Source organism: Ambystoma mexicanum, chromosome 3q (assembly GCF_040938575.1).
Source record: "Ambystoma mexicanum isolate Mex_15411 chromosome 3q, UKY_AmexF1_1, whole genome shotgun sequence".
Taxonomy (NCBI): Eukaryota; Metazoa; Chordata; class Amphibia; order Caudata; family Ambystomatidae; genus Ambystoma; species Ambystoma mexicanum.
Genome location: NC_090926.1, coordinates 222,218,329 through 222,239,144, shown reverse-complemented (window position 1 = coordinate 222,239,144; position 20,816 = coordinate 222,218,329). Strand labels below are relative to the sequence as shown.

Sequence of the window (20,816 nt, the reverse complement as noted above, 5' to 3'; positions counted from 1 at the left end):
TCAACTTTATTATTAACATTCTTTGAAACTACTGAAGAATCCCTATGGGATATAAGGGTGTGCGGCCCACACCAAAGGCAACTTAGCCTAGGTCTCTTCTCTTTTGCTCATCACTTCATGTTACATCAAAGGTCAAGGGTCGTGTGATGTCACTCTCGCTACCCCTGTCATTTTGGTGAAATGACGTCCCTGCCCCATTTATGACAACATTCTGAGGCTCTTGGGAGGAAGACTGTCGTGGAAAGCGGGGGAAATACAATTTTCCTATAGGCTTGCATTGGGGTTAGAATTATTTTAGGCGGGAGAAGGAAAAATAGCAGTATTTTTAATTGAAAAATCAAGAGCCTGCCGCTTCATCGGGACAGCTGGCAAGAAGGAATTTCTCCTCTCTGTGATTGTAAAGGGCTGCGTTCTTCCCGAAGCTAGGTTCATGCTCAATAAATACCTTACACTATATCCACAAAAGTACTTTTACTACCGTGCTTGTGACAGAAGACGTTTGCTGCATCTGTGCGTGGTATGTTTGGTTTCCTCCTTGTAATTCCCAATAGTTACCGCGCACCCGAACACAAAATATCCCTCTTAACTAGTTCGAAGATGCGCTGCCTGAATTTGACATCACTGCATTGTTAGGCCTGCCTGAATTTATAGAACGTGATGGCGCATATGCAGACAACTACAACTCCCAGAACTGCCCTGTGAAATGACATCAGCAGCCGGGCCTGACAGGACATCTGCATCATCACTTCTCGCGAAGTAGCCGGTTCCTGAAAACTGCAGCGGCCGTCATTACTTTTCTCTACTCCTACCTGTGATTGCCTTTTTGCTTGAGTTTTATTTGCACGATTATAATTTTCCACGACCGCACTCCGCCCCGTGTCAGAAGAAGCCTCCGCCCTGTCACAAAATGGCGGACCCCAAGTACGCGGACCTGCCAGGCATTGTGAGTACTGAAGACCCCAACCGTCAACATATAGTCGGATACCGGCTAATGGCACAAGTATCCCTGACACCCCCCTTACCCACGCACCCTACGCGTTGCTGCCGATATGATGGTTATGCGGATAGTATGATTTCCCTGTCAAATTCAATCTGTGGGGTGGGTGGGGTTTTCTTCTGTTTTTTTTGTTGCTATGTTATTGTCAGTATTGGATATTTATAACACTGATAGTAAACATAATATATTGTGATTTTTTTAAAAAATATTATTTACATTTTAAAACGTTTTCTTTTAATTTCTCTCCATGTATTGATTTTGTATATTTCGAAACTGTTACAGCAGAGGTCAAGCTAACACGGTATCACTGTTGTATTAATTGTCCGTTTACTTTGAAAACTAACCATGTAGCCTTAGCGCCAACGTCCCGCTTTCTTGACTGGATTTAGAGCTGACCTGTTAGGTAATAATGAATGAACAGCTTCCTGTTTTGATTTTACATAATGAACTTTCAGACTGGTGCGTTTTATTGGAAAGTTCCCACTGGACCATCAAGTGCATGCTAGATAATCCAGCTTAATTTTTACTAAGAATGGATGCGGGTGTGGCCGTACTGTGTCATTTACATACAAATAGGTTTTTATTTTAAAAAAACATTCAGAACAACGATTGAAGAAAAGATGTAATTGTGGGACTGGCAAACTCAAAGACGACTTCTAAACCACGCTCCTCTCATCCCACTACCCAATCTACTCTACTCACTCTCATAACACTTCCTCAAGCTATTAAAACACCACCCCCTCCTATTATCTCCCACACTACCTCTGTCTCTCACAACTTCTATACACAATACAACACAAACAACTGGTACCACACTCTCTCACAGTTACCTTTGCTAACCTGTGGCACAATCTCTCCAACCCTCTGCTTGGTCTTTTGTTCCACCTTGAGCTTTTCCTGTGACCTCAACCATACAACACACACTCCTGCTGTCTACGTTTGTAGTGATGAACTGGTGTTTTGGTGCCTTTCTTTCTTTCTTTCTTTAAATTAGAGTAGGCGTGGACGGACCCACGCAGGCGCTTCCCCATCCAATTGGATGATGTGCACCTATCCACCATTCAGCATTCAACCCACGTAAAACTCACAATTCCTCCCACCGCCCTGTCTGCCTCACAAAATCCAACACCACACTACTCCTCCTTCTGCCACTCACCCCATCACCTCCCAACAAAGCCTTCCCACTCAACTCAGCCACACCCTGCGCAGTCAATCGAACCCTCATCAATTCTCTCTCTACAGCATGTCTCTCACACCTAAACAGAAAATGTTCCACAGTCTCAGGCACTCCACACACCGCACAATCCCTCGATTCTCGCTTCCCTACTCTAAACAGATATTCATTCAGTCCCACATGCCCTATTCTCAATCGATTCAGCATCACCTCCTCCCCCCTCCTCCATTCTAGACTTCCCGAATTCACCTTTACTGACACTTTCTCACGAATACCAAACATCCACCTACCTTTCACCCCACTCACCCACTTCTCCTGCCACTCATCCATGACCCGCCTCACCATCACTGCCTTCGTCTCATCCACACTCAAAGGTAATCTTACATCAACCGCTTCCCTTCTCATACCCTCACCCGCCGCCAGATCCACTAACTCATTTCCCAGAATGCCGCTATGACTGGGGACCCACGCCAACTCCAGATCCATCCCTCCACGAACACACCGATCAATCTTTCTCCTGATATCCAAAATCACATCCTTCCTATCACCATCCCCTGCCACAATCGCCTGCAACCCACTCAATGAATCTGAAAATACCACTACTTTCTCAAACCTCAACTCGCATACCCTTTCAATCGCCATTGCTATCGCCACCAACTCAGCCGTACAAATTGACACATCATCCATCAGGCGCCCCACTTTATACTCCCCCGTGCTTTCTAGATAATACGCCATTCCCACTCTTCCAGATATCGGATCCTTTGAACCATCCGTGAACACCCTGCACCCTTCTTTCTCTGCCACATATGCCTGACCCAAATCTTTGATCTCACCCCGCATTCCTCGCTTCTTTGACACCACACTCGTCAACTTCAAGCACACCTTAGGAGACCTCATCATCCACATCGGACACCTCACTAAATCCATATCTGTCACAACCATCAACTCGCCCACACCCCACTGCACCCTCTTCTCCCACATGTGAAACCCCAAAGTGCCCCCTTTCTTCCTCCACCGATCCCCATAATAGTCAAACCTCCAATTATACCGCAAACATTCACGTACCGGATGAGCCACACTCTTCGCACTACACTTCATCCACCACCTCATATTCAACCTGGTGCCTTTCTCAGCCCTCCATTGGCTGTAGCGCTCACCTGACATCCTGCACCAATCAGTACCTGCCTTTTACACAGTACCAAAGTGAGAGACTTAAAAAAAAAACAACTAAGCCCCACCCAATTTCCCTGCAGTTTTTCTGACAGTCTCTGCTCTCTATAAAAAGGTGTGGCCTGGACCAGTGCCTCCCTCTACCAGGATTATACTACCATTCTACACAGACCCTAATGGAGACAGACACTCTTTACCAGTTTCTTCCTTTTCCTCTCACAACATTCTCTCCATTTCCTCCCAGGCACCTACTGTAGGAGACATCCACCCTGTGGTATATTACAAATATACTTTATTATCTTGCACCAAAAAAACAAATACATAGTTTCAAATACTGTTGCCCTACAATCCTACAAAAAGACATCGTTATAATTGAAAAACAATATTCTTCTATAATACATCATACATTAAACGCAACAAAGAAGCTAAAGGTGGAGTTAGTGAAGTGTGTCAATATAGTATACTCCTGCTCAATCAATTTTGTGATTTGGAGCCGAAAATGACAAACATTGCATTGGTCTAGACTCATAAACAAATGAATTTATGGGTAGCCGTTAGGGGTGTCACGGTATTAGTTTTATGACGGTACGATAACCTTCTTGCCAAATGACGGTATATCATGGTTATCGCGGTATAGCAGGTGGAGTTAACTAATCTTAACAAATATTTTCTAAAAGGTCATAAATTGACAGATTTAGCATCACAAACAAAACCAGGCACCCAGGGCCAGAATTGGGCTTTTCAACATACTTTCCACTGAAATGCCTTGCTTCCACCAAACACAAACACACGTGTAGAGAGGTGGAGGGGGGAGCCCTGCTGCAACTGGCAAAGCAAACTGAATAGCTTTACTTAAGTGGTCATTTAGGCTTTATGCTCCCCTACTGGTGAAGATGAACATGTTGCCATCTTGATAACCTGCATGCCACCGATCAATGGAGGCTGATGGTAGTATACGCTTACACACACACACGCACACACGCACACGCACTCTCTTTACGTTACAGCCTTTAGTTTACTTGCGGGCCAAAAGGTGTTCAGTAATCACGGACATGTTACCCTTTGGTATGGCAGCAGGGAATACCCACAGAGATGATTGAATTTCGCAGTGTGACTTATTATATGTAAATTCAATGATAGAACCAGGGAAAGCCCCCATTGCCATATGTTTAGAGAACATTATCCATTATAAATATATAAACCCCAAAGCCGCCAACCCAAAGTAAACCCTTTTCCTTCTTGGCACTGTATCTATTCTTCCTATTGCTAACATATTGGGTTTGTGTCAGGCACGTGTGGTTTATGGACGGCACATCCAACAGTACAAGACCAAGACTGCGCAGCACTTGCTTACTGCAGCCTTTCCAAATCAGATTGAAAAGCACACTTTACGGTATGAACAATGTGACGGTTATTATTGTTCAATTAAGTGGTTCACGGTATCTTTAACGGTATACCGTTATACCGTTACATCCCTAGTAGCCGTTCTCAAATGTGACCATAACATCTACCTGGGCTAAACCCTGACTGACCACACACAAGGTGCAAGGTGAATGGGCTAAAGATGTCCAATCTTAGACCTCACAGACTTGGTATGAAATGGATTTCATTCAAAAGAATGTTGACAAAGGTGTGTTTCGGCCTTCATATTCAAAGTTCACTCAAACTATGGAGCGCCCCTTTCATTTAATCTCTGGGCCTTCATCATGACAAATTACAATTTTGCCCTAGTTAATGTTCTTGTAAAACAGCTTCTTTTATAGGTTGGAGAAAATCTTCTTTCTTAATTTTACATCTCTTAGGACCCTTGAATGTTGTCCATAAATGCTGAAAAAGGGTATGGGCAAAACAAACCCAAAAAGTAGAACAACGCGTTTTCACCGTGGGATGAGTGCTAGGAGGGCTGCAGGTGACTGGGAGTTGTGGGTACCTTGCCCAGGTAAACCACCGTAATGAGAGGCAAAGGAAAAATTCCAGTCTCACTGCGCCCACACGAAAAGAAGAGATACACACTGCTAAAGTTGCAGATTTATTACGGTTGGAACAGCCTGACACGTGTTTCGAGCAGTTCTTGCTCTTCATTTGAGGCTTGTGTTTGGTGAAGATGCTCGTATCAGAGCTTTAGCATCTGGGATATATATCTCATATTGTCACGCGCGTGAGGGGACCAGCCACCCGTGTAACAGACCACCCAGCTTGACTCTTAAACTAAGAGTATGCCGCAACAGCGACTTATTTGACAATATGAGATATATCTCCCAGATGCTAAAGCTCTGATACGAGCATCTTCACCAAACACAAGCCTCAGATGAAGAGCAAGGACTGCTCGAAACACGTGTCAGGCTGTTCCAACCATAATAAATCAGCAACTTTAGCAGTGTATATCTCTTCATTTCGTGTGGGCGCAGTGAGACTGGAATTTTTCCTTTGTCCATAAATGCATTTAATGCGATTTCACATCTATCATTGCTTCGCATGATCACCATTTGCAGAATACTTTTTGCCGTTTTGTCCATCTCCACTTGTACTAAACTCCTCAACGCATTTTTTTCTCACTACTGCAACACCATTTGAATCTGTGCTTCTGTACGATTTCTCTCGCTTACATCTCAGTGTACTAGCTGGTTTGAGATGTATGCAGTCTGCTATGCGGAAAATCGAGAGGAATCTAGTATGGGTTTCTGTGCCGCTTCCTGGTGGATTCTGGGAGTTGCGGTTCTACATTAGAAAGGAAGAACAATGGCCAGCAACTGTCTTGGGAAACAGAGTGGTCCCAGGGATGGGATTGGTGCCACATGGGGGATTTTTGGGGGCTGGCCCGGCTGGGGATACTCCAACTTCCACTTCACAAATCTGCGGCAGGACTGGTTCTGATTTTTTTCAGTGAGAGAGGCCCCTGCCCGAAGTTGAGGAGGGTCCCTCTACCCCCTCCTTGACACGGGCATAACACTGTTACACAGTGCAGTGTCCCAATTACTAATAGGGCTTTTGGATTGATATAGTTTAGTAATGGAATGTGCACTGCAACTCGAGACCAAGGACCTCGTTACGAGTTGTGCAGTACCCCAGCAGTAAATCCGCCGGAATACCGGCCAAACAAATTACTTTTACCGCCACTTGGTCCAGAGGAATTTCCGCTGGATTGCAAGTGGTGCTGGCAGTGTAATTCCCCATTTAATTTGAGTTAAATGTACTCAATGGAGCTTTTTTGTGGTGGAATTACCGTTGCAGTAATTCTTCCGATTAGTTTTATTTTTTTCCAGCAGTGAGTTGGAGGATTTACCTCCAGGATTTTCCTGCAGGCAAATCCTCCACTCCAGGCATAAAATTGTAATTTGGCATAATGGTAAAGATGGCGGTCACAGAGTTGCCTTCAACTTCACCACTACCGCCAATCTCGTAATGAGGCCGCAAAAATGCTGTAAGTTAGCAAATATGTTCAATTAAGGCTGTACTAATAATTGTCAAGGATCCATAGGTGCAAGAGAGTACGATGTATAAATAACGTCATGCAATATAAACGAGGCACCCTTGGGCATTAAATGAACACACAAAGTGATATGAAGCAAGATCCTACCCTTTCAAACCAAATAGGTAAATGCACGAATATCTCTGGAAGAACAACATGCAATGAAATGATAAGGCTGTGCAAAGGAAAGTCAACTCAATCCATACAAGATAGTATGAACAAGAATCAATGGGAAAATAGAACTAAATTATGCCGAAAATGAAGCATCAGACCCATCTTGACGATCCATGCTAAATGGTATAGTCTGTGCTTTAAATGGAAAAAAAGAAGTGCAGGTGCTCACTGATCTTTGAAGCTGGACATTCTGGCGCAGCGCTTTTGGTGCTGGCTGTTTTGGCGCAGCATCTTGGGCACAGGTCCCTTTTAGGCACACCCTGTTCTTTGCAGGCAATGCCTAGTGAGATTACATTATGTGCTAAGGGGCACACACTTTGGTAAAGCAGTGCTTCTGCTTCTTTGCTTCTGCTTTCTCTCTCCCTCTCCCCTGCTGAACAGCTTTAATTCTTCACTGAATCTGCTCTGAATCTGCATCTGGGCCACTCTCAGTGACCTCGGTCCAGGGCCCAGCCACTCTCCACTTGCACTGCCTCCCTGGCACCCCCCTGCACTGCGGGACTGTCACTGTATCCTTACAGCCCCCCCTTCCCAGCACTTGTTCTGCATCTACCTTGCACTTGCCACCAGCTGGCCTTATTTATTATTTTTTACGCTACTTACCTTGTACTGCACTTCCTCCCCTTCCCCTTGCACTTTTCCCTTCCCCCCACCCCTGCACTTGCGCGATCTGAATGACACCTGGCCTAGTAGGATCGTTGTCTGTCTTCCCCTTGTTCCCCCCCCCGCCTCGTCGCGCCTTGAAACACTTGTGTATAGGCGCGTTACAAATGCCATATCATATCATATCAGTGTATCTCAGATTCTTTCACACAAACTTCCAGGTTGTTGTTGTGCATTATGTTAAGAAAGAGAGACCTTCTTTGTTTGTGCATCAAACCAGAAGATATCATAGCTGTAAACTAAGCTGTTGTATTATTGCTTGCTTTCATAGCCTAATCAAATATTCGGTAGGTAACTGGAGCTGTGTGCGAGTCCTCAGTCGAAAACGATTCATTACACCTCCAATTACCTAAACATTTAAATACTAGAACAGGCACTGCTAATAGGAAAGAAACATCTTAAAAAAATAATTTCCCTGGCTTTCCAAATCAATCCCTGCTCCATCAAAGGACACCAATGGTAAAAGGTGAAGCCCACTTAGCGACCACACCTAGTGTGCTGAGAGCACATTAGCTGCATGCTGTCTCTCCTTTTGTTCTGCAGGGCGGGTACTGAATGAGACATTAGGGGCACTGCGGGTGGTGGAGAGAGGAGGAGGGAGAGGGCACTGCTTTCCCCAGCAATGGCTGCAGAAGCTCAGTCCTTTAAGTTGCGCACCTCGCAACATAGTTGAGTACCGGCACTCTCTCTCAAGCTTTGAGGAGTGCAGACACTCAAATGCTCAAAAATAAGGAGTGCAGGATCGTACCGGCCCATCTAAAGCACTGGGTATACTATATTGGATGCACTCACGACCGACTGACCTCTGGTCTCACAGTTGTAGGACAATGATGTGTTAGTACTTTGTGTTATACTTGTCTGGAATACTAGTACCTTTCATGTTAAACAGTACCCAAAATTGCACAAATACCCAGCAGACTGAAATCCGGTCACATTGCATCAGCAAATTCCTTGTGAAACTTGGATGACAGGTTAAGAATTTCCCTTCCAAAATCTTAATCAAATACTTAGTGTTTAACTGAAAAATACTAGAATATGACCATCGATGTTTTAATGCATTGTGATGTATTAATTAGTAGGGGTACTTTCAGAATGTTATCGAGAGAAATTAAATACATAAAACTAGTGAATAAACATTAGATCATTGATGGTAGTGCAACACTGCAAGAAGGGAAGGTTGTATGATAAACACGGTTTCCTGCATGTGTGGTTTTACCTTTGGCAGTAAGTCCCATCACTGCCTGGCATGCAAGACGGCTGAGTTCTAGTGTCTTTAACTACAGCTACACCCTTAAGACTGTGTCTTTGGTGCAAGTTGGTGAGGCAAGCTCGCGTGGGTGGACCAAGGTCAGAAAGATAGGAAGCTGGCCAGAAGCAGGACCCAAGCCCCAGAGGTCATATGGCTGGATAAGACTGCCCCTTACGAGGAGCGGTATTAGGACAAAGGCTAATTGACCAACAAATGGGAAGGTACAAGGAGGCTTAGGAAAAGTAGCAAAATTATAGTTTTAGGGGTGCCTAGGAAAGGGATTGGTAGTGGATTAAAAGCATGTTATTATGGAAAAGGGGGGATAAACATGCTTGTAATGCAGGACTATTTTCATGCAGGCAATTCTTTGGCCATTGATTGCTTGGTACTAGATTTAGTCAATGTATTTTTGTGTGATGAAATCAAGATGTGTTCAATGTATGCCCTTGATGTGTGGAGACATGTCTGCCCGATCAAATTTTGAATGTAGCTTCCTGTAAATAAGGAGGGTAATCTCGGGGTTCCAAACTAACTGACAGAAGGGCCAACTGATGGTAGTTTACAGGTGAATGTGGTGGAACACAAAAGGAAAAGTAGGAAGGCAAGCAAGGTATCGCATTTCATTTCAACTTGGCTCATCGACCCTGCAAGTCCCAAATGCAAAACGGGCAGAGTGTGACCACCACCACCCGTCCACCCCTAGAAGCCCCTAGATATGAGTCGTCAGCAGCCCAAGGAAGGCCCCAAAATCCATGAATTCCCCAAAATAGGTAAAGCACACAGACCAAAAGGCTAAATGCTATAGGCTGTTCACTGTCCCTACCACAAGACAGTGGGTGGGGGATGTGTGGAGTACAATCAAGAACAGATAACATGGTGAAAACACATATTGTAGCACCCAAACATAATTAGGGGTGTTTTAAAGGATCCCAGCCAGTCCCCTGGGCCAAGACGAGGGGAATCTGGACCTCAAACGCTTCATGGTGCTGCTACCTCCTAAATTCCAATCCACAAGATTTGATCAGCAACACCTCACATGATCCAGTGCTCTGAACGTAAAGACACAAGTGTTGTTTGCAAATAAAGGGCCCTACTCCCATTAACTTATCTGGCTGGGGAAGTGTCATGGCGGATCGAGTGGGGAAAGGGAAAGGCAAACAGACTCCCAGGAGGAGCCTCAGTCCCCACCAATTCTAGCATCATGCCGTGTGGCCTCAGATCCTCACGAAGCTGTGGCGTTGGTGGGCAGGAAACTGGGTTTAAAAGTGCTGTATGGATGATATGAGGACACAGATAAGGGAAGAGACTGAGGAAAGCAAATTACACAGTAGGGATGCAGGGTCTGACCTCCACTCACAGCTCTGCTGCAGGGATACATGCTGACAATCTTCTTTGGTTCCAAAGTTGGCCTCACAGGCCTTTGTTCTTGGCAGCATAGCAATTACTGTGAATGGCAACCCACCCATCTTCCACAATTTCACATTTCCACTTCTCTCCAACATCTGCACCACATGATCTCCCCTAGCTATGCCTGAACCTCTAGTACTACAGTCTGACCTCCTTGCCCTTCCTTGCTGCTCTGTTATTAGACTGGCTTGTAGTTAAAGGATTACTGAGGTCCATATGTACAGCTATGGGACCTCTGGTACAAAGAATATTTTAGGGCTGGTACACCCTAAGATTTCTAACGCCACCTTGTCAGTGAGTGGAGTCTGTGGTCTCTGTGATCTGTAAGGAAGGCATGGTATCAACAGTAAGACAGACACAGGTGACCACAGTTTAAGGGTGTTCATTGAACTTTCAAAAATGGTGGAAAATGCCTATTTAATCCTAAATCTACAGATGGGAGAAAGCTATGACCACCAAATAATAATAACGCAATCCTAGTGGTGTCTTGTCAAAATAAAAGGCCCTATAATAAATCTACTGCCAAACCTTACTTCTAAATACAAATAGTGTGGGAAACAATGTTATGAATAAAGAAAGAAGTGTTCACAAAATGATAGGTCAGAATGTTCCCTTCCCCTCATTTTCAGCACACTCTTTGGCTTCTCTAGCACGAAGATATAGTTTAATCATGAGCATCAGGGCCTTCTGCGCCCAAGTACCTTTGTCTTTCACAGTCTCTTCATTCAGAGGGCCTGATGCGTCAAAATAAATAGTTCTTTTCCTCTTTCAAACTTTCACAAGTGTTCAATTTCTTAGGCGATTCACTCTTCAGCCCATATCCCCCTTAGTCGGGCTCATATCTTTTGAACACAATCTTCTTCATCTTGGATCCCCCTCATCCAGGTTCAAACCCTCTTATTACAATGTTTGTACAATACTCTTTATCGGCTGACTCACGGTTCACCCTGGATCCCCCTCAGCCAGGCTCAGATCCCATTAACGCAATTAGTCTCCCTCAGCCGGGTTCGAACCAATTTCACTTTCACATGAACATTCTTGACACAAACTTGCTTTAACAAAAGGTTCTTAGCTGATCTCTTGCTGCCAACTTGGACCAACTTCATCTATTTTCTTTATATTCTTACTACCAAATACTTTTGAATGTGCCCGTAGGGTTTTGCTTGACCCGTGGCAGGACCGCTTGGATTTCACAATTCCTTTTCTTGTAACATTTGCCACCTTTCAGTTTGATACCTAACGGAGACTTTCGAAGGAGCACCCACGTGCTGGACCACTTTGTCTATGGTATCGTATCTTAGCTTCAAAGTTCAATCACTCAGCTGCTGTTTAATTATGTTTGCGTCGCTTGCCACATAAGCTTCAAACACTGTTCTCTTCAGTTACCACTATACAATGTTGCCAATTGCAACCTTGGCTTCAACATAGACCAGCCTGGTATCTCTCGCCCCAACTCACCGATGTGCTGACTTCACTAGCGCTGCTTAGTTGTAGGAGCCAAGGAAAGTACCCCAGCGACAAACGATTCTTCCCGCCTTGACTATCAACTCGGGAGAGCCGCGGGTACCTCCAACGCACAATGCAGGCTTCTTCAGCTTTCATTATAGGTCTTATGTTACTTATTCTTGAAGGCTCATGAAAGTAACAGTCTTTCGCCGAAAAGGTGAAGGGCATTTCCCTCCTTCCAACCCTCTCCGGTCTTGCCCTCTTTCGCCTCGTATTAAACTGCCACCTTGGAACTGCTGCTTCCTTGTGTGCTTTCATGCTCCGCCTTTTATCCGTATGGGGAAATGTGATGGAAGTCAGGTGTGTGTAATGATCAGTAATTGCCTGATCCTGCCTGACCATTGTATTGGGACATGTCAGGTATACGGCTCGGGTGTTAGTCCGTTTCCTCTCGCAGTGAGCTGTCCGTGAGAAAGTATTCATGTCGGAAAAGGGTACTGGGGGGTTGAGCTTCTAGGCATCCTACCTGGTAGGATGGGCTAGAGATGTTACAGGGAAGGAGATACTGCGTCTCGCCATCTGGTGTCCCACTTCCACGCCCTGAGGACCCCTCACCCAGGTGCTCCTCAAGCACTGTTCCACCCTCAGGAACTGGATCCAGAAGCGACGGTCATGTCCTAGCCACCTGAATGACAGATCCCCGGCGACTAGCGGGTGAGATTTCTCACAGATCATAGCTATCCTCAAACAGAAGAGGAGGACAATCAGGGTCAAGTTCCTTCTAGGCCCATAAAGAGCATAGGCAAATCTAAATGCAGGTTTTGCTCCCTGCCTGCAAGTGGCCCACTCCATATCACGCACTGCTGCAGACTCAACAGGTAACTCTATTCCTCATCAAGCTATGGTCAGAGTCTCATTCAAAAGACCCACTTTGCCCAAAGGTACATCAGGCTGGCAAATTATGGCCCTGACCCTGTCCACCACATTTGACCCAAACTCGTATTCTGATGACTGCTGAAAGGATTGACCAAAAAAGCATGTTTAAGTGAGTCGTAGCCACTAAACTCTTGTCACGCCGTACCTGTTGTTCGCCATGACACTGGACAACCAACGTTTACTGCAATAGATTTGCCTTTAAAGGTTTTCAAAATGGCAGCTGGTACCCCAGTACATGGAATTTCAACTGTGCACACCTTTGGACCAGGAAGCACAAATACAACTTAGTGCAAATGGCCTAGTTCTTCCTTGGGTGGAAAGGTATCTGTGACTCGAAAGATATCTTTTACTTATGTGAACTAAATTGAGAATTGGTCAGTCATTGCAACCATGACAGGACAAACTAATAAGCTTGGATGGCTCACCTACAAATTAATGCACCTTTTATATTTTTCAAGTATCCAATTGACCCAGAAATGCTGTGAGGCTTTGTCTAAATGGAGATTTGTTTCCAATGCAATGGAAAACGCTTTATTTTGTTCATATAAAGTACAGGAAAGGCCTAGAAAAACACACTCATAACTGGGGGGAGTTAGCAACTACACACAAGTACGGAGCATGTTTTAGAGCTTATTAAAATGCACTAGGAAGGCTGCATATACCTTCTCATTAGTGAACAAAATCAACCTTCCTTCTTAAAATGCTGAGACAATCACTGACAAAGGCTATTTATCTGTCGTAACTGTTTTGATGTGCTATATGCTGCAAGTAGCTTTAACTTTTGCAAACAGGATGGCCGTGGTTATTTGGCATGAGGCTTGGATGAGCCAGGAAGAGGCACATTTTGTGTTCATTTTAGAGTTTGAGTAGACCTAGTTCCTTCCACATGAAGAGCAACCTGGAGAGTGATCACAACTTGGTAGCAAAAAATGAAAAGGTTCTCCCTCCCTTCTTAGTGTTACTGTTACATCTCATTACCGCCGTTGGTCTTTTTGGCTTCGCAGCAGAGTATGTCGCTCTCTATTCCTGACCCCTCCTAAGATGGCCGCTGTTTGTGCCTGCTTCGCTTCAACATTTGACGCTGGATTCTCACATACGGCATGGATGCCGGCAGATGATCACGTGACATCATATAGTAGCAGCAGTTCCGTGATGCGATGCGTCGCTACTCTACAGCAAGACGCTTGAAACATTCTCACTTCTGGATCAGACAACCTTTCCAACGTCTCCCCTTGCCAGGGCTTACCTTTCGAAGACTTCAGTAAGGGAATCTTAATCCAATTCAGTTATTCAATCTACTCCCTCATCAGATCGGGTACTAATTCTGTTATTTCCCGTAGAGTCTTTACCGTACCTCAGATGATCAAATCCAGTTCGGACACGAGACAGAATTCCTGTCTACCTTTCACTTCAGCACTAACAAAGTAGGTTTCGCTACCATTCTTTCTTAACCTTTCATAATTAGAATTGTCTGGCTTTATACTCTCCTCTCTTCCCCCTTACCAGAAAGGTATCGAAACTGCTACTGCACGAAAATACAGCTATCCTCTATGCTTTACAGGTGGGTGGTATCCCAGGTTTTCACTATTCACTACTCTGAAGTGTCACTTAGAAATAACATCTTTTTCTCTCTTACTAGAAACTTATCTAAGGAGTTTTTGGGAGACCGTTTGCTTCATACACTCGCCATCGGATCAGAGAAACTTCCCAGATCCCTGAACCGAAGACTCTGAAGTTACCACACGCCGTGGCAAGTCTCCTTCCACATCAGGGTTTTTTACCCCAGAGGGTTTCCCTGGGGGGTTTGCCTTTCACCATTCCTGGCTTTAGGATGAGGGTGGTAAGGCTTCCAAGGGGATTCTTAACTACTTCGTGCTGCTCGCTGCTGTTTTCTGACCAGGTTGGTGGATTCTGCAGATTTCGTATTTTGGCATATTCAGAAGTATAACTATAGTCATTACAGATAGCGACCCACAAAGAAAGTACAAAATAGGCGGAAGCCATGGAACAACAGATGCAACAGCTGATGTCAGCCATGCAATCCTTATCTCATGAAGTACAGGGTCTTAAACAAGAAAACGCTCAGCTTAGGCAGCAAGTTGCTTGAATGAGTCCAGAGGTACGCCCTTCTGCATTGCCCACAGGCAAATTCGATGGGGAACCGCACAAACTCAAGGAATTCCTGGATAGTTGTACTATCCAGTTTACCTTTAAACCCTGATACTTCACTTCCGACAAGGATAAAGTAGGATTCCTAATCTCCCATATGACCGGTCCTGGACTTGCTTGGGCTACCCGCCTAGTTACATCAGGGAATCCTGTCTTGGACTCTTACCTGGCATTTGTGAATAGTTTGAAATCAATGTTCAACAGACAGGAGATTTCGATTGCCTCCCAAGAACACACCCTTGATCTCCGACAAGGGTCACAAGACCTTATGTCATACATCACTCGATTTAAACAACTGTCTTCCGAGACCGCCTGGCCTGATGATGCTCTCCTTACCCTTTTTCGGCGCGGTCTCACTGAGAGCTCAAGGACGAAGTAGCTAGAGTTCCTCGTCCGGCTAATCTGGCCGATATGATCACGGTGACAATGCAGATGGATTACTGGATTCAGGAACTTTCCCATGAACGTAAAAAGAAAAGGGGCTATCCATCCCGCTCGGAGCCTCTAATTTCTCCTGCTCGTTCAGTTTCCGAGGACGAACCGATGCAGTTGGGCACGGCTAGAGGACCGTTTTCGACTGCGGAAAGAGAGCGCGGCAAATCGCAAGGCTTGTGTATGTATTGTGGATCATCCGGGCATGTCCTGAAGGATTGCACCGTGGTACCGCCCCGACGATCCGGCTTCAAGAATTTGGGAAACTCCCAGACCCAGCCGCAAGAGGAACCACGGCTATGGTCTCTAGGAATGGGGCCTCCACAACCCTAAATAACTCACATAATATGTATTCAGTCGATCATTCCTTGGTGGTTGTCACACTCGGTTTAATGTTCCAAGAAAAGGAACTTCGTGGAATCCCTGCCTTGATAGACTGTGGAGCGGCCGGCAATTTTATTGATGAAAAATGGGTAGAGGAACAAGGGATTGGCGTACTCCTAAATCCATCGTTACTCCCATTCAAGGATTAGATGGAAATCCTTTGAGTTCAGGACCAATTCGCGAGCAGACAATTCCTCTCACGTGTGTCATCATGTCCCACAAAGAAACTTTGAGTTTTCATTTGATAAAGGCTGCTCACTTCCCTATTATCCTCGGTCTACCATGGTTGCGTTTACAAAACCCCTATTCTTTCTCAACAAGAAAAGGAAGTTCTGAAGGATTATTTACAGTCTAATCTGCAGAACGATTTGATAACCGAGTCTACCTCTCCGGCTGGAGCTTTTGTATTTTTTGTAAAGAAGAAAGACTCAAACGAATTAAGTCCTTGCATCGACTACAGGGGTCTCAACAGGATAACCGTGGCGGATCAATACCCAATGCCTTTGATCCCTGACATTCTGGAGGCCGTGCACGGAGCTACCATCTATACCAAATTAGATCTTCGAGGTGCTTATCATCTTATCCGGATTGCCCCAGGGGATGAATGGAAGACTGCCTTCCGTACGCCCTTTGGGCATTTCGAATACCGAGTAATGCCCTTTGGCCTTTCCAATGCTCCAGCAATATTTCAGCGTTTAATGGACCACCTTTTCGCTGACGTATTGTTGCACTTTGTTGTCATTTACTTAGATGACATATTGATATTTTCGTCTAACCCAACCGAACACATACTACACGTGTCATTAGTGTTGAATAGATTACGAGCCAACCAGTTATTCTGTAAGGTTGAAAAGTGCGAATTCCACCAATCCAAGGTCACTTATCTCGGATTCGTACTCTCTGCTAATGGAGTTTCCATGGATCAAAGGAAAGTTTCAGCAGTGTTGGAATGGCCAAATCCATCTAACATCAAAGAAATACAACGATTCATCGGGTTTGCTAATTTTTATCGTAAATTCATTCCTGGATTCTCAGAATTAATTTCCCCTATCACACGACTACTGAAGAAGGGTGTTCAATTTTCCTGGGACCATTCAGCGCAGGAAGCCTTCAAGAGGTTGAAGAATCTGTTTACATCTGCCCCCATTCTGGTCTCGCCTGATCAACACAAACCTTTCATTTTGGAAAATGATGCCTCTCACTATGCACTTGGGGTCGTTCTGTTACAGGAGACTAGTCCTGGAAGTGAGTCACCCGTAGCGTACCTTTCTAAAACTTTCACTCCATCTGAAATTAATTACCCTGTCCTAGAGCAAGAACTCTTAGCTATAAAACGCTCATTCGAAGACTGGAGGCACCTACTAGGCATCCAGTTGTGGTTAGGACGGACCATCAAAATCTCAAAGTCTTGCAACACGCCCAAACCTCCAATAGTCACCAAGCTCGCTGGGCACATTTCTTTCTGCCCTACAAAATTCTGTTTACCTTCCTACCTGGAAGAGAAAATCTCAGGGCTGACGCTCTTTCACGCAAAGATCTTTCTACTTCCACGTTTTGTTCCGAAAGACTATTTCCTAGAGCCCACTTTCTCTTTGTCATTTCTGACTTTTTGCTTCAGATTATCTGGGCAACTGCGAAACACCAACAATCCTGGGAGGATCTCGCTCCCGTTCACCAACTTATACAGGAGAAAGGGGTTTTCTTTCATGGGCAGCACGTTTTTATACCATCTGAAGATCTTCGGAAAGAAGTACTCAGAATGTTTTCAAATTCCCGAGCTGCAGGTCATCGTGGTATCCGTACCACGTGCGATCTAGTTAAACAACACTTCTGGTGGCCCTCTCTTCAGTCTGATGTTCAAGAGTACGTTTCAGCTTGTGCGGTTTGTCTCCAATCCAAGATCCCAAGACAAGCCCCTCTGGGATTGCTTTCTCGGATGCCAATTCCTGATAAGCCTTGCCAATATATTTCCACGGATTTCATTGTGGATCTCAATGAAATCCGAACAGCAGCGTCGAGACGTGCAGTGCCGCGGGGTGTGTCTGTTTAATAGTGTGTGAAGCGCGGAACGTAGAGGCTGGCAAGCTACGTTTCGTATACGACAGCCATGTTGGGAGGGTTACTGCATTCAGAGTTCTATGGGTCAGGGACCAGGAGGTCCAAAAGGGATGCAGGCGACGGTTCATGACGGCATGCCTCCTCTGAAGCCCAGCTCCTCCGGGTTTGCCTGGATGGATAAGGTGGTATCTTCGAATCAACCTGGGGGCATTCATGTTTGAAAGGGGTTCCCAGGTTAGCTCACTAGGTGGATAACCTTTCCATTCGACCAAGTATTGCAGCTGACCACGTCGGTACCTGGAATCACATATTCTGGAGACCTCATATTCGAGTTGGTCATTGACAATCACTGGCGTAGCTCTTGGAGCAGTTCGAGAGGGTTGGACATATGGCTTTAACAGAGAAGTATAGAAAACTGGGTGGATCCTTTTCCATGATTCATGTAGTTGGAGTCGAAAGGCCACTGGATTTGACGATTTCCTTTATAGTAAAGGGACCGTAATACCTGGGTGCCAATTTATTTGGACGTAAGTGATGTGGGAGGAGTTTTGAGGATAACCAGACTTTATCGCCTATTGAATATGAAGGTCCTGGTCTTCTTTTGGAGTCAGCATAAAGTTTCACGTCTCTTAGAGCCTTTTCCAGGTTTTCTTTAGCTTCCTTATGTACATTGATTAATGTTTCAATCCAAGAATCAACCGTAGGAACTGGGGTTGGATGTGGAAGAATGGACAGTAGGACTGAAGGATGAAAAAAGGACTGGTTTTGATAGCTGAATGATCCGAATTATTGTATGCGTATTCAGCCACAGGTATTAAGAGTGACCAATCATCCTGGACCTTGGTGGTGAAGCAACAAAGATATTGCTCAGTAGCTCCATTGGTCTGTGGGATATATCCCGAAGACGAGGCACGCTGGATTCCCAGTATACGACATAACTGTTTCCAGAACTGGGATATGTATTGGGGTCCTCGATCAGAAATGATCTTGGAAGGTAGCCCATGAAGCCGGAATATGTGTTCCAGGAAAATTCCAGCAAGCTTAGATAAGGATGGCAGTTTGGATAAAGGTGTAAAGTGAGCCATATGAGTGAACAAATCAATGGTAACCATTATAGTTGTGTAGGCCCTGGAAGATGGTAGTTCCACTATGAAATCCGTGGCAATGATTTCCCAGGGTCTTGTTTGTATCGCCGGTTGAAGCAGGAGACCTGCTGGTTTTTTGTTATCGTGTTTGTTCTGATTGCAGATTGCACACATCTGGATATGGATATTGATATCATCCTTCATCTTTGGCCACCAAAACTGTCTTTGTATTAGGTGGAGAGTGTTGGAGTTGCCACGGTGTCCTGAATGGAAAGTATCATGACATAGGCTTGTGATTCTTTGTCTCAATCCAGGAGTGGGAATGACCAAGCGATTGTCCTTGAACAGGTACCCGTCCTTTGTTTTGAGATTCCATCGATTGTTTCTTTTAAACTCCCTTCCATAGTTCAGAGGACTGGGTTTGAATTCGAATATCCTCCAAGAGGGTGATTGATTGGGCAACAAATATTGTGTGGGGAAACATTTTAGGAAAGGTCCGATCCTCAAGGGGCTCATAGTCGGGACACCTGGATAAAGCATCGGCTATGACATTATGTGTTCCAGGGAAATGATGGAGTTGGAATTGGTATTGGGCAAAAAAGAAGGCCCAGCGAGCTTGGCGACTGTTTCTGCATTCTAGGGATTGCAATACTTGGAGATTCCGATGGTCTGTGCGAACTTGAACTGGGTGTCTTGCTCACAGAAGGAGATGACGCCAATCAGTGAAGGCCTGACGGATTGCTAACAATTCCTTCTCCAGGACGGAATAATGGGTTTCACTGGGAGTCAAGGTGCGGGAGAGATAGGCGATGGGATGTTCAAGTTTGCCTCCAAGTTCCTGTTTCAAGACTGCCCCAATGGCATAGTTGGAAGCATCAGTTTCGAAAATGAAGGGTTTGTTTGTGTCAGGTTGAGTAAGGATGGGGGCTTGTGTAAACTCCGATTTTGATCGCTGAAACGCCGAATCTTGGACTGAGGTCCAATGAAAGGGGGTGTCCTTTTTTAACAACGTGACAATTGGATGAACAATTTCTGAAAATGCTGGAATAAACTTTCTGTGGAAGTTAGCAAGCCCCAGGAAGGATTGAATTTGCATAACGCTAGTGGGAACAGGCCAAGATAGAATGGAGTCAACCTTCGAAGAATCCATTCCAACCCCTTTTTGGCTAAGAACAAATCCGAGATAGTGAACAGTGGACACGTGAAAGAGACATTTCTTGGGTTTGGCCAGGAGTTTATGTTCCCGTAAACGTTGTAAGACTGCCTTTACGTGTTCATGTTTTTGATGGTCCTTGGAGTAGATCAGTATGTCATCTAGATATACAATGACGAAGAGGAACAGCATATCAGAAAATATCCGGTCCATGAAGCGTTGGAAAACTGCTGGGGCATTAGCAAGTCCAAAGGGCCTAAGTAAATACTCAAAATGGCCGAAGGGTGTTCTAAAGGCTGTCTTCCATTCGTCACCTTCCTTTATACGAATAAGAGGGTAGGCGCCCCTGAGGTCTAGTTTTGTGAAGATGACAGCGCCTCTTGACGGCTTCCAGGATGTCTGAGATGAGAGACAATGGATAACGGTCCTTAAGAGTGTATTGATTAAGGCCACGGTAATCGAGATATGGTCTAAGCTCCTTGGAATCCTTCTTGTGAACGAAAAACAGGGAGGTGCCCACTGGGGACTTGGATGGACGAATAGTTCCGTTTTCCAGATTGGTATCCAGGTATTCCCAGAGGGCCCTCTTTTTCAGTTTCTGACAAGATAAACATTCTTCCACGGAATTACAGCTGAAGGTTCAGTATCGATGGCACAATCTTCAGGTCTGTGGGGTGGTAGAGCTTTAACTATGGCAGTTGAAAACACATCCGAGTACGCCTGATAGGCCCTGGGAATCTGGATGACGTTAGAGATGGTGATTGATATTTGTTGATTCTTTGGGAAGTCTTCAGAGGCTTTTGGTAAGGTGTTCAGGGACAAACAATGGGACATACAACGTTCCGAACCA

The 20,816-nt window shown here is 45.0% G+C and overlaps 1 protein-coding gene across 2 annotated transcripts in view; it reads left to right on the top strand.

Moving 5' to 3' along the window:
• Positions 1-257: 257 nt before the first annotated feature.
• Positions 258-20,816, top strand: part of DCTN2 (dynactin subunit 2) — a 752,351-nt gene continuing 731,792 nt past the window's right edge. The window contains exon 1 of one of the 2 annotated variants that reach the window (XM_069653593.1): positions 258-943. In XM_069653593.1, coding sequence (XP_069509694.1) covers positions 908-943 — 36 coding nt within the window. In that variant the 5' untranslated portion in view covers positions 258-907. Of the gene's footprint in view, positions 1,100-20,816 lie in introns of both variants that reach the window. The other variant, XM_069653592.1, reaches the window with a different exon arrangement.